The following is a 13041-nucleotide window of genomic DNA, read 5'->3' as shown; positions in this document are numbered from 1 at the left end:
CTGAGTTGTCAAAAGACAGAAAGCAACAATATAATGGAAAGACAAGATACATAAGACCTAAGAACCAACTACCAACAGGAAGAGATTTGGGGCAAATCTACCTGTTCTGTGAACTTGATGTGGGGGGCTGTGTCTGATTCACCACTCTATTCCCAGTTCTGGCACTTAGTAAATGCAATGAGTATCATTTTGGAAGAGATTATGAGCATCTCAAAATAGAGATACTCAATTTGAGTAAGAAATGAATACCAAAGAGGAAGCATTACCTGCAATTAATGAGCTCGGAACTAAAGTGAGGAGGAGTTGTTACAACAGTAAAAGTTTTAGAAACAAGCTGATTAAAAACAGTCAAAGAGAATAAAATATGGCATTTCTACTAAAAAAGGACAATAATCCTTTTTGGATTACTGTAGAAAGGAGAAAGATGGGGAATTGTGCAAGCAATGCTGCACTTCACAAATACTCTTTAATGAAAATGTCCGTAAATCTGTGGGGGGGTTTTGTTTTTTATTTATTTATTTAACTTATTTATTTTTGGCTGCCTTAGTTCTTCGTTGCTGTGTGCAGCTTTCTCTAGTTGCGGCGAGCTGGGGCTACTCTTCGTTGCAGTGTGCAGGCTTCTCATTGCACTGGCTTCTCTTTTTGTGGAGCACAGGCTTTAGGCGCACGGGCTTCAGTAGTTGCGGCATGTGGGCTCAGTAGTTGTGGCTCGCGGGCTCTAGAGCACAGGCTCAGCAGTTGTGGCACACAGGCTTAGCTGCTCCATGGCATGTGGGATCTTCCCGGACCAGGGCTCGAACCCGTGTCCCCTGCACTGGCAGGCGGATTCTTAATCACTGCGCTACCAGGGAGGCCCTGTGTTGTTTTTTTAAAAGAGACGTTGGCATAAATCCTTTGGCCTGTCTCTGTTGTCCTGCAGGTTACAAAAATGCTCATCCCTGGGTTCTCCCTGCTTCCTCTTATAATATCCTCCCTTAGGGTTTTCCTCACTTTCTACTGTAACAACCAAAGCAAATAACTTGTTTCTGTTCCCCCCACTAAGTATTTATTCCCCTTCTTGATAGGTCCTCAATTTTGCTGAAGCCAACTGTGTTCCACTATTTATTTTTTCAAGCCTGGTCTTCAGCTTTCACAGGCTCGGCAGTATCTGAACTAACATTAGGTAGAGGAGGGCAGGGAAAATGAAGCACAAACCAGCCAGCTCTCCTGCTTGTACAAGGTCTGTTAGGTGAAGAGGTTGGAACAACCAGCTACAAGAGGCAGCATATGGTGGGAAGAGCCCTAGACCCCCTGATCCAGGCTGAAGTCAACAGCTGTGGGGTCTAGTCCCGGCTTCAAGACACCAATGTTAGACAAGTCATATAACCTCTCTGAGTCTCATCTGTAAAATGCAGCTAAAAATACCTTTAACTACCTACTTCACAAGAGGTCAGGAGATTCAAATTAGATAGTATTTGTGAAAGTGCTCTGAAAATGGTTAAATGTTATTTTTTAAAAAATCATTTCACATTCCTGTGCGATATCTGCCTCCAAAATAACAAACAGAAGTGCTGGCAGGTGCTTCTTTTCATCACTGGAGCCAAAACAAGCATGGCAAGATTACCCACTTCTTCACCATTCTGAGCCGTCGACAAAATCACAGGCATACTAAAAGTAAATGGGAAAAGTACCAACAAACAACAAGAGAAAAGTTAACAGAAGCCTCGCTTAAAGCTATTTTGAGAATGCTTCCTTATAGTCAGCTCAGGACAAATTTCTGCATTACAGGTTGGGTCTAGACTTCCTTTAGCTCCCTGAAGCCTGGAAGGGCACAGCGATGTCTCTGGCTAAGAGTGTCTATGAGGAGAACGGACAGAAAGATGAAGTGAAATAATAAATGCCTCTAGGCTTCTCCTTAAAGAGAGAGGGCAAGCCTCAGAGGTGATGCCAAAATATCTAGTGTGAACACAGTGGAAAGGCCTCAGGTTGTGGAGTAGGAAAGATTTGGGTTTCAGTCCTGGCTTGGCCACTTACTGACGGGGCAAGCCCATCTTTCAGTCAGATTTTCATCTGCTAAGTGAGGAATACTATCTACTTCAAAGGGATATTCTGATGATTAAAAGAGAGAAGGTATGTAAAGCACCTGGCACATAAAAAGTGCTTAATACATAATAGCAGGATAGGCTATTAGGCAAAATAAAACTTCCCCGAAAACAAAACATTTCAAGACATCTCCTATTCAAACCTGGAGGCTTATACCCTAAGAGCAGTGGTTCTCAAATGGGGAGATTCTGCCCCCCTCGCCAGGAGACATCTGACAATATTTGGAGACATTGTTGGTTGTCATGACTCCAGGGTACTACTGGCATCTAGTGGGTAGAGGCCAAGGATGCTGTTAAACACCCTACAATGCACAGGACAGTCTCCCACAATAAATAATAATCTAGCCCAAAACACTCACAGTGCCAAGATTGAGAATCCTGCCACACAGCAGGGGTTCTTGGGTACACAGTCTGAGTAAGCGCCTTCAGCTTTCTTAGCCCTAGTTTCCTCATCAGCAATATGCGAATAAATTGACCTGTGTGCCCTACATCGCCAGGCCTTCGGAAGGATCAAATGAAATAGCGGATGAGAAGCATTTCACCATTATACCTTTCAAAATAATGCAGAAGCACCCACTTATTGGGCAAAGGTAGAAGCACGGATATAGTGGGGGAGTGTGGGGTGTGATGGGGTAGAATTCTTTGGGAATGATACCATCTAAAGAGGGCCCTCTTGCCAATCTACTTCAGTAAAGCTTGGCTAGAACAGGGGAGTGCTCATGAATAGTGATGGGCTAGAAGCACTTCCCAGGAAGAGGAGGGAGGGAGATAGAGCGTGGGAAGTGGGCACAGGCTTATCAAAGAAGAGCTAACAGATTTGAGGAAGTGAGACAACACTTGGTATCTTAGACTGCTCAGGCTGCCTGAGTGGCTTAAACAACAGAAATTTATCTTCTCACAGTTCTGGAGGCTGGAAGTCCAAGATCAAGGTTCCAGCAGGTTCAGTTTTTGGTGAGAGCTCCCTTCTTGGCTTGCAGATGTGTCCTCACCTGGCCAGGAGTGGGAGTGGAGGGTGGATCTCTCTCTTTTCCTCTCCCCCACTCTTCTTATAAGGCCACCAATTCTACTGGATTAGGGCTCTACCATATGACCTCATTTAACCTTAGTCACCTCCTTAAAGGCCTTATCTCCAATAAAGTCACACAGGGAGCTAGGGCTTCAACATATGAATTTTAGGGGAGGGGACACAATTCTGTTCCGAGAACTTGGGCACACATCAGACATAGCTGAGGAATCACTATGGCCTCAGAGATGAGGACCCAGATGTTAATTCAATGCTTTTCTGTGGTTATGGTCACCAAATCTTTTCTTTTCCAGCTGCCTTCTCTACGAGGTATCCAGTCAATTAACTCCTGCAACGCTTTTTTTTTTTTGGCCACGCTGCACAGCATGCAGGATCTTAGTTCCCCGACCAGGGATCGAACCCGCACCCCCTGCAGTGGAAGTGCAGAGTCTTAACCACTGGACCGCCAGGGAAGTCCCTCCTGCAACTCTTCATGTAGGTGTCTCAGGCATCCTGTGGACTTCCGGGGTCAACGCAGAATCCTCCTCTTATCTGTGTCCTAGTCCTCAAATGTCTGAGATCCATCAGGTCATGGGTTTCCAACATTGTCTAATCACAATCACTTTAGGCGTGGTTCTCAATTTTGGAAGCTGTTAAAAAAGTTCACCCCAGACCAGTTCAATTAGAACCTCTGGAGGTAGGACTTGGGCATCGGTCATTTTTAAATCTCCCCAAGTAATTCCAATAAGCTGCCAGGGTTGAGGACCACTGATTATAGAGAAGTGTGTGTGTCTTGTCCCCCTCCCCTCAGATTCCAATTTAGTTGTTCTAGAGTGGGGCCCAGGAATTCGTATTTTTAAGCAATTCCCCAGCTGATTCTGACTATCAGCCAGGTTTAGGATAGGTTACTACCTTCCTGAAGCTAAACTGCCTACCCCCACTTGCCCTGTAACGATTCATTTCTGTGGCTATACATAAGCTTTACAGTTGCAGATTTTATTTCCTTCCTCCTCTTTGTAGCAAATCATTTTGGGGACAGCTCTTCACATGCACCAAAAGACACTGCTTAAAGGAGAGAGTTTTCTGAAAACATGAAGGGAAGCAGCAGAAGAAACCAAATGGGGGTTTTAAAAAAGTGTGCAGCTTGCTAAGGGAGAGAGCAAGAAATCTGGTGAAAGATAAAGGAAGGAGTGGGAGTGGGGATGGAGATGAGGTCACAGGGACGAAAACGGGGTTGACAGGTTTCAACAGCAAATTAATGAACACACAGTAAGTCAACCGCCCCAGAAGTTGTAGGTGAAGGGCCTTGCTTTGGGCAAAAGAGATAACAGGCAACAGCATCTTCTGGTATAGCCCCTGCCCCCATCCTGACCTCACCCATCTTCACCCTTACTCTCCAACAATACTTCCCTCAGGAAAGGATGCCATGCACTCATCCACACCAAGCTAGAACAGTATTTTAATAGGGGACCATGACAATAAACCAAAAGAATAGGGCTGAAAAGACAGAATTTCAGGCGCATTTACTGAATGGAGAGGGAGAGGAGAGCGGATAAGCCTTTCTTAGCTTTTTGGTAACTCCCACCATCACAGCACTCTTTACTTGCTGAATCCTGGTGGCTATTAACTATGATGCTTATTGTGTAGTTCTCTGACACGAACATAAAAATGAGGTGTATTACCAACATCCAGGCATCCCTGATGAAAACCTCAACGTAGACAGAAAGGTCACATCACAGACTTGACAAATTTTAAAGAGAGCACTGCAGCCTGTGTACATCACCAGCCATGGATGTTAAGTTTTCCTTATAGAAATTGAAAGTCAAGACACTTGGATTCCAAGTCAAACCCACTCTCACACTCTCTGCTTAACATCTCTATCTGTAAAACAGGAAAATTCCAAGGATAACTTGATTGAATTTGGCCAGTGGAAACAAAAGTAGGAAGAAAGGGAGGCAAGACATCAAGAAGAAGGTTAAGCAATATATTTTTTAAAGTATTCTCTCCATAGAAAGTCAAGTTAAATATGTTTTGAGTTAGTTACTATTTAGATAATATAGAAAATGAACTAATCACAGAAGAAAAGACTTACATATATTTTAGTGACAACAGCAGTCTTTACCTTATCATTTAGAAGTGGTTTGATCTCTGTGAGTTGAACATCCTGAAGTTCATCCATGAGGACAGATTAGAGTAGAGGATTCTCAAGAGTAAATCAGTAACTCTGAAACAGAAGAGAAGTGAAGCAAAAAGCTTAAACTAGGAGCTGGAAACATAACAGGCACACTACATCCATTCATTCAAATATTAGAGCTTAGTACGTGTCATGCGTGGCTCAGGGTGCTGAAGACACATTAGACTAGACGCTTAGGGCAAACAGACTCTAAAGTGGCCTCCGTGATCTCTGTACCTCCTAGCATTCACACCCATGCATAATTTCCCACCCCACCAACTGAGTGTGGGTGGGACCCATGGCTTGCTTTTAGCCATTAGAATATGGCAAAAGTGATGGAATGTACATGAGTATCTGTGTATGATTACATTACAAAAATATTTAACATCTGTCTTGTGGAGAGACACACTTTCCCCTGCTGGTTTTGAAGAAGCAAGTTGGCGTGTTGTGAGAGGGCCATGTGGTAAGAAACAGCCTCCAGCCAAAAGAGCAAGAAACTGGGATGCTCAGTCCAACCACCTGCAAGGAACTGACGGCTGCCAACAACCATATGGGCCTGGGAGTGGATCCTTCCCCAGTCGAGCCTCAGATGAGAAGCCAGCCCTGACCGGAACCTTGACTGCAGCCTTGCAGAGGACCCAGTCAACCCAGCTGGAATCCCAACCCCCTGAAACTGAGATGATAAATGTGTGTTGTTTTAAACCACTAAGGTTGCAGTAATATTTTTATGCAGCAATAGATACTTAATACAATAGCCTTTGCCCTCGTGGAAAATCCATTTTAGTTACTTTGCATAAGTAAGAGAACAACACTGCTCACAGTTACACTTCAGAAAGCAACAGTTTGGAGGGTGGATTAAGGGAGAACAAAAATTGAAGGTTAATGCTGTAGCCTAGGATAAACAGATAAACCAAGGCTAAGCTCACCAGCCTTCAACTGGGGAATCAAAGCAGTAGATGGAGAGTATGGTAGCCAGCCTCCACCATGGCCTCCAATGAGCCCAAGGGTCCTTGACTCCTGATATCTGCACTCATGTGTAATCTCCCATCCAAAAACATCAGGGATGGCCTGTGTAAGTAATAGAATATGGCAGAAGCAACAGTATGTGACTTCTGAAGCGACAATATAAAAGGCATTATAATTTCTGTTTTAAGACACTGTAGTCCTGATTCATTAGCTCTGGGGGAAGCCAGTCACCATATAGTGAGGACATTCAAATAGCCCTCTGGGGAAGAGAACCAACTTGTCAGAACCAACCTACCAGCCATGTGAGTGAGCCACCTCGCAAATGGATCCTCCAGCCCCAGTCAAGACGGCAGATGACTGCAGCCCTGGAGACATCTGACTGCAACCTCAGGAGAGATCCTGAGCTGCCCTGCCCAGCCTGCTCCCCAATTCCTGACCCAGGACCATGAGACATAATACATAACTTTGTTTTGGAGTGATTTATTACATAGCAATAGACAACTAACACAAAGAGGGAGAAGTTAGGGAAAGTTGGAATAGAGAGGCAGAGCCTCATCCTACTGTACAGGAAGCCATGGGCAGAGGCTGCAGATACTGGATACTGCATGCAAGTGATTCCTACCCAGACGCCAAAGCTCTAGGCTTCATCTCCTCTGCCCTGGCCCTGCAGGAAAAATGCTAAATTCATGAGTTGGGAATTCAGACATTCAACAACCATTTATTGAGTACTCACTGTGCAAAGCATTATGGACGATATAAGGAAGGTCCCTGCCTTCCAGGAGCTTACTAAAGAGTAGAGACGACAGCTATCTATAAAGCTAACTACAAAATGAGAAGTAAGAAGAAGAGCCAGAGGAGTTCAAAGGAGGAGCAATTACTTCTGATTGGTGGGAATCCTTCACAAGATACTACTTTATTATATTAATCCACTTTTCTGTTTTTCCCTCCAGAGGTAGGATGTATGGCTTTGACTTGGTTAGCTATGGAGAGGGTATGTGTTCCAGGCAAACTCTTAACTATTAATGACCAATACACCAAAATAAATCCTGCTCTCGGCTGACTAACAAAACCTCTTCTACCATTACTCTGAAGAACCCAGAGGGTGCCAACAAGGACCACTGCTCAAACTATGGACCCCACCTGCCAACATGAGGACCCCAAACATTTGTGCCAGTTAGACAGCACAAGCCCGATATTAAACCTCCCTGAAGGACGTGGTTCTTTTCTCAGATCCCAGGTATTCTATAAACTTGATTGAGCTACTGAATGCCCAGAAACTGAATTTTTATTTTATTTTATTTTCATATCAGTCACACTTCAAAACGGGATGAGATGGCTTGAACGTTTTATCACCAATTTCCGCCAGCATCTAAAATTTCTCTTTTATAGTCCCCACTTCAACCCAGTTAACTCCCAAAATATTGGCCTAACTGGGATCTAGTCACTCTGTTTATTAACCACACTATAAATTGTGGCTACTTTTCATTTGGATTTCACTACTTATCAGTAATTTAAAATGGCAATTTCAAACTTCTTCTTCCTATTTAAAAGTAATGTGGGCTCCCTTTAGAAAATGCAGAAACCATGGAATAATGAAAAGATGTTTTACTCGCAGCCCTTCCTTCTAAAAACCACCACTGTTAACATTTTAGTCTATTTCCATTTTCCCCTCATGTAAAATGGTGATTTCCTGAAACTGTTTTTCCAACCCACCTCTTTATTCCGTACTTTAATTCACTCATTTGAAAGCAGGGCACTGCAAGATGTTAATTTTTCAAATGTGACTCCACGGGGGGAGGCCTGTCATGGAGCCTCAGGGACAGAGGGAAGCCTGCGGCGCCGCCAAAGTGACGCATTCACCTAGTGTTCCCATGCATTATTTAAAGATGAAGAAATATGCAGTGTGTGCCAGGACAAACACTTAAACAAGGGCACAAATTAAGTGAGAAGGTTGTCCCTGTCATCCAGGCACAATGCAGTCAAGGCAGGACACTGTGACTTAGGAACTGGCAACAAGACAGTAGATGTTCACCTTCCACATCACAGGGGACCCAACATGTTCTTCCAGAGACTCAGAGGAGACTCAATTTTTGCTCAGTTCTCACTGCCCTTGAACCCTTGCCAATGAGCAGTTTTATAACACCTATAAGAAAACTAAGATCACATGGTGGAAAACTCCATCTCCAGATCCCTCAGCTCCACAGACTGGCTCCCTCCTGGGGATCTAAGGCCTGCAGTGCCCTCATCTGCACAAATGACATGGCTGCCAGTTCCCATCCTGGAACTAAGAGCTGTTAATATTTTTAAGAGGCTAGTAGGGATTTTATAAACTGTAGTAGATAAGAACTCTTTTCCAGTTTTATGAGATAGAGGGGAGAGTGACAAGTAAAAAACAGCCATCCTCAAACTGAGGAAGCAAACCCCGTATCAAAAGGCTAGAAAGGGAAAGAGGAAAAGTATACTCTGTGCCAGAAATTATAACCTCAAGACCTTATGTTTAATTCTCCTCCTCCCAGAGGTTATGTTTAACACTCCTCCCAAGTAGATATCTTCATTTCTTACTTTATAAGCAAAAAACTTAGGCTTAGAGAAGTTAAGTGACTTTTCCAATATCCACATCTAAGTAAGTAACAAGGCAAGGATTTAAAAACCTTTGCTTTTCCCACTATACCATAATGTCTATGCCAGACCCCCATCTACTGGTTGTAGGACCCTGGGCAGGTTTCCTCCACTCTCCCCACAGAGGCACCTCCTTGAAATAAAGGTGACAGAAACTCAGAGCAATCCTATACCACCAATGACTCAGATGCCTCAGACTGAAGGTTTGAGTCATCACACCGGGACAAGAACTCTCATTATCTCAGTAGTTAGCTGAGGACAAGGAGAACAAGAAATGAGTAGGGAAAAGTGAAGCAAAATCCCAGCTATTACTTGGTACCCAGTTTCTGAAAAGAGTGCTATTTCTTGCTTGTTTTCAGTATTATGAGCCTCAAACTCTAATGTACAATCAATCACCTGGGGATCTTGTTTAGGATCTCAGGTATAATCAGTTTTGAGCAATGACAGTCCAATATATGACCTCATCAGCTGAGGAGAAGTGGGGATCATCTGAGGTGAAGGTGAAGAAATGAAGGGCTTGATTATTAGCAACAATCCTTAATAGAGACGATGAGGGCGGGGTAGAGATAGACTCTGTTAATCTAATTTCATCCTGCCTTCAACCAAAAATGATTTCAATAAATTAGATGGGATTTTTAAAATATTCAACAGGCCAGACCAACTAGAGGGGGAATACATTGGAGAAAGAGAGAAGATTGCTGCAGAAATCCAGCTGAAAGATGACAGGAGTCTGACCATGCTATTGGAATCACAGAGATAAAAAAGGGAGATAGCCTCATTCACCAGAGGGCAGAGAGCAGAAGCAAGAAGAACTAAAATTCTGCACCCAGTGGAAGGAAAACCACATTCCCAGAAAGACAGACAAGATGAAAAGGCAGAGGACTTTGTACCAGATGAAGGAATAAGATAAAACCCCAGAAAAACAACTAAATGAAGTGGAGATAGGCAACCTTCCAGAAAAAGAATTCAGAATAATGATAGTGAAGATGATCCAGGACCTCGGAAAAAGAATGGAGGCAAACATCGAGAAGATGCAAGAAATGTTTAACAAAGACCTAGAAGAATTAAAGAACAAAGACCTAGAAGAGTTAAAGAACAAACAAACAGAGATGAACAAAACAATAACTGAAATGAAAACTACACTAGAAGGAATCAATAGCAGCATAACTGAGGCAGAAGAACAGATAAGTGACCTGGAAGACAGAATGGTGGAATTCACTGCAGTGGAACAGAATAAAGAAAAAAGAATGAAAAGAAATGAAGACAGCCTAAGAGACCTCTGGGACAACATTAAATGCAACAACATTTGCATTACAGGGGCGCCAGAGGAGAAGAAAGAGAGAAAGGACCCAAGAAAATATTTGAAGAGATTATAGTCGAAAACGTCCCTAACACGGGAAAGGAAACAGCCACCCAAGTCCAGGAAGCACAGAGAGTCCCATACAGGATAAATCCAAGGAGAAACATGTTGAGACACATAGTAATCAAACTGGCAAAAATTAAAGACAAAGAAAAATTATTGAAAGCAGCAAGGGAAAAACGACAAATAACATACAAGGGAACTCCCATAAGGTTAACAGCTGGTTTCTCAGCAGAAACTCTGCAAGCCAGAAGGGAGTGCCATGATATACTTCAAGTGATGAAAGGGAAGAACCTACAACCAAGATTACTCTACCCAGCAAGGATCTCATTCAGATTCGATGGAGAAATCCAAAGCTTTACAGACAAGCAAAAGCTAAGAGAATTCAGCACCACCAAACCAGCTCTACAACAAATGCTAAAGGAACTTCCCTAAGTGGGAAACACAAGAGAAGAAAAGGACCTACAAAAACAAACCTAGAACAATTAAGAAAATGGTCATAGGAACATACATATTGATAATTACCTTAAATGTGCATGGATTAAATGCTCCAACCAAAAGACACAGGCTAGCTGAATGGATACAAACACAAGACCCATATATATGCTGTCTACAAGAGACCCACTTCAGACCTAGGGACACATGCAGACTGAAAGTGAGGGGATGGAAAAACATATTCCATGCAAATGGAAATCAAAAGAGAGCTGGAGTAGCAATACTCATATGAGATAAAATAGACTTTAAAATAAAGAATGTTACAAGAGACAAGGAAGGACACTACATAATGATCAAGGGATCAATCCAAGAAGATATAACAATTATAAATATATATGCACTCAACATAGGAGCACCTCAATACATAAGGCAACTGCTAACAGCTATAAAAGAGGAAATAGACAGAAACACAGTAATAGTGGGGGACTTCAACACTTCACTTACACCAATGGACAGGTCATTCAAACAGAAAATTAATAAGGAAACACAAGCTTTAAATGACACAAAAGACCAAATAGATTTAATTGATATTTATAGGACATTCTACCCCAAAACAGCAGATTACACTTTCTTCTCAAGTGCACAGGGAACATTCTCCAGGATAGATCACATCTTGGATCACAAATCAAGCCTCAGTAAACTTAAGAAAATTGAAATCATATCAAGCATCTTTTCTGACCACAACACTATGAGATTAGAAATCAATTACAGGGAAAAAAATGTAAAAAACACAAACAGATGGAGGCTAAACAATACGTTACTAAATAACCAAGAGATCACTGAAGAAATCAAAGAGGAAATAAAAAAATACCTAGAGACAAATGACAATGAAAACACGAGGATCCAAAACCTATGAGATGCAGCAAAAGCAGTTCTAAGAGGGAAGTTTATAGCTGTACAAGCCTACCTCAAGAAACAAGAAAAATCTCAAATAAACAATCTAACGTTACACCTAAAGGAACTAGAGAACGAAGAACAAACAAAACCCAAAGTTAGCAGAAGGAAAGAAATCATAAAGATCAGAGCAGAAATAAATGAAATAGAAACAAAGAAAACAATAACAAAGAACAATAAAACTAAAAGCTGGTTCTTTGAGAAGATAAACAAAATTGATAAACCATTAGCCAGACTCATCAAGAAGAAGAGGGAGAGGACTCAAATCAATAAAATTAGAAATGAAAACGGAGAAGTTAGAACAGACACCACAGAAATACAAAGCATCCTAAGAGACTACTACAAGCAACTCTATGCCAATAAAATGGACAGTCTGGAAGAAATGGACAAATTCTTAGAAAGGTATAACCTTCCAAGACTGAACCAGGAAGAAACAGAAAATATGAAAAGACCAATCACAAGTAATGAATTGAAACTATGATGAAAAATCTTCCAACAAACAAAAGTACAGGACCAGATGGTTTCACAGGTGAATTCTATCAAATATTTAGAGAAGAGCTAACACCCACCCTTCTCAAACTCTTCCAAAAACTTGCAGAGGAAGGAAAACTCCCAAACTCACTCTACGAGGCCACCATCCCCCTGATACCAAAACCAGACAAAGATACTACAAAAAAAAGAAAATTACAGACCAATATCACTGATGAATATAGATGCAGAAATCCTCAACAAAATAGTAGCAAACAGAATCCAACAACACATTAAAAGGATCATACACCATGGTCAAGTGCGAATTATCCCAGGGATGCAAGGATTCTTCAATATACGTAAATCAATCAATGTGATCAATCATATTAACAAATTGAAGAATAAAAACCATATGATCATCTCAATAGATGCAGAAAAAGCTTTTCACAAAATTCAACACCCACTTACGATAAAAACTCTCCAGAAAGTGGGCATAGAGGGAAACTACCTCAACATAATAAAGGCCATATACGACAAACCCACAGCAAACATCATTCTCAATGGTGAGAAACTAAAAGCATTTCTCTAAGATCAGGAATGAGACAAGGATGTCCACTCTCACCACTAGTATTCAACATAGTTTTGGAAGTCCTAGCCACAGCAATCAGAGAAGAAAAAGAAATAAAAGGAATACAAATTGGAAAAGAAGAAGTAAAACTGTCACTGTTTGCAGATGACATGATACTATACATAGAGAATCCTAAAGATGCCACCAGAAAACTACTAGGGCTCATCAATGAATTTGGTAAAGTTGCAGGATACAAAATTAATGCACAGAAATCTCTTGCATTCCTATACACTAACAATGAAAGATCAGAAAGAGAAATTAAGGAAACTATCCCATTCACCATTGCAACAAAAAGAATAAAATACCTAGGAATAAACACCTAAGGAGGTAAAAGACTTGAACTCAAAAAACTAT

At 41.7% G+C, this 13041-nt stretch overlaps 1 protein-coding gene across 4 annotated transcripts in view; it reads right to left on the bottom strand.

The window, feature by feature from the left end:
• Nucleotides 1-13041, bottom strand: part of NDRG3 (NDRG family member 3) — an 86242-nt gene that overhangs the window by 59403 nt on the left and 13798 nt on the right. For 2 of the 4 annotated variants that reach the window (XM_027078373.1, XM_027078375.1), the window contains exon 2: nucleotides 5177-5308. In XM_027078373.1, the coding sequence (XP_026934174.1) occupies nucleotides 5177-5263 (87 nt within the window). In that variant the 5' untranslated portion in view covers nucleotides 5264-5308. The remainder of the gene's footprint in view (nucleotides 1-5176; nucleotides 5309-13041) is intronic. The other 2 variants (XM_027078374.1, XM_027078376.1) reach the window with 1 other exon arrangement.

This window comes from Aethalodelphis obliquidens, unplaced genomic scaffold (assembly GCF_003676395.1).
Source record: "Aethalodelphis obliquidens isolate GAN/ISIS:26980383/991018 unplaced genomic scaffold, ASM367639v1 scaffold42, whole genome shotgun sequence".
Taxonomy (NCBI): domain Eukaryota; kingdom Metazoa; phylum Chordata; class Mammalia; order Artiodactyla; family Delphinidae; genus Aethalodelphis; species Aethalodelphis obliquidens.
This window is presented reverse-complemented; position numbering and strand designations above follow the sequence as displayed.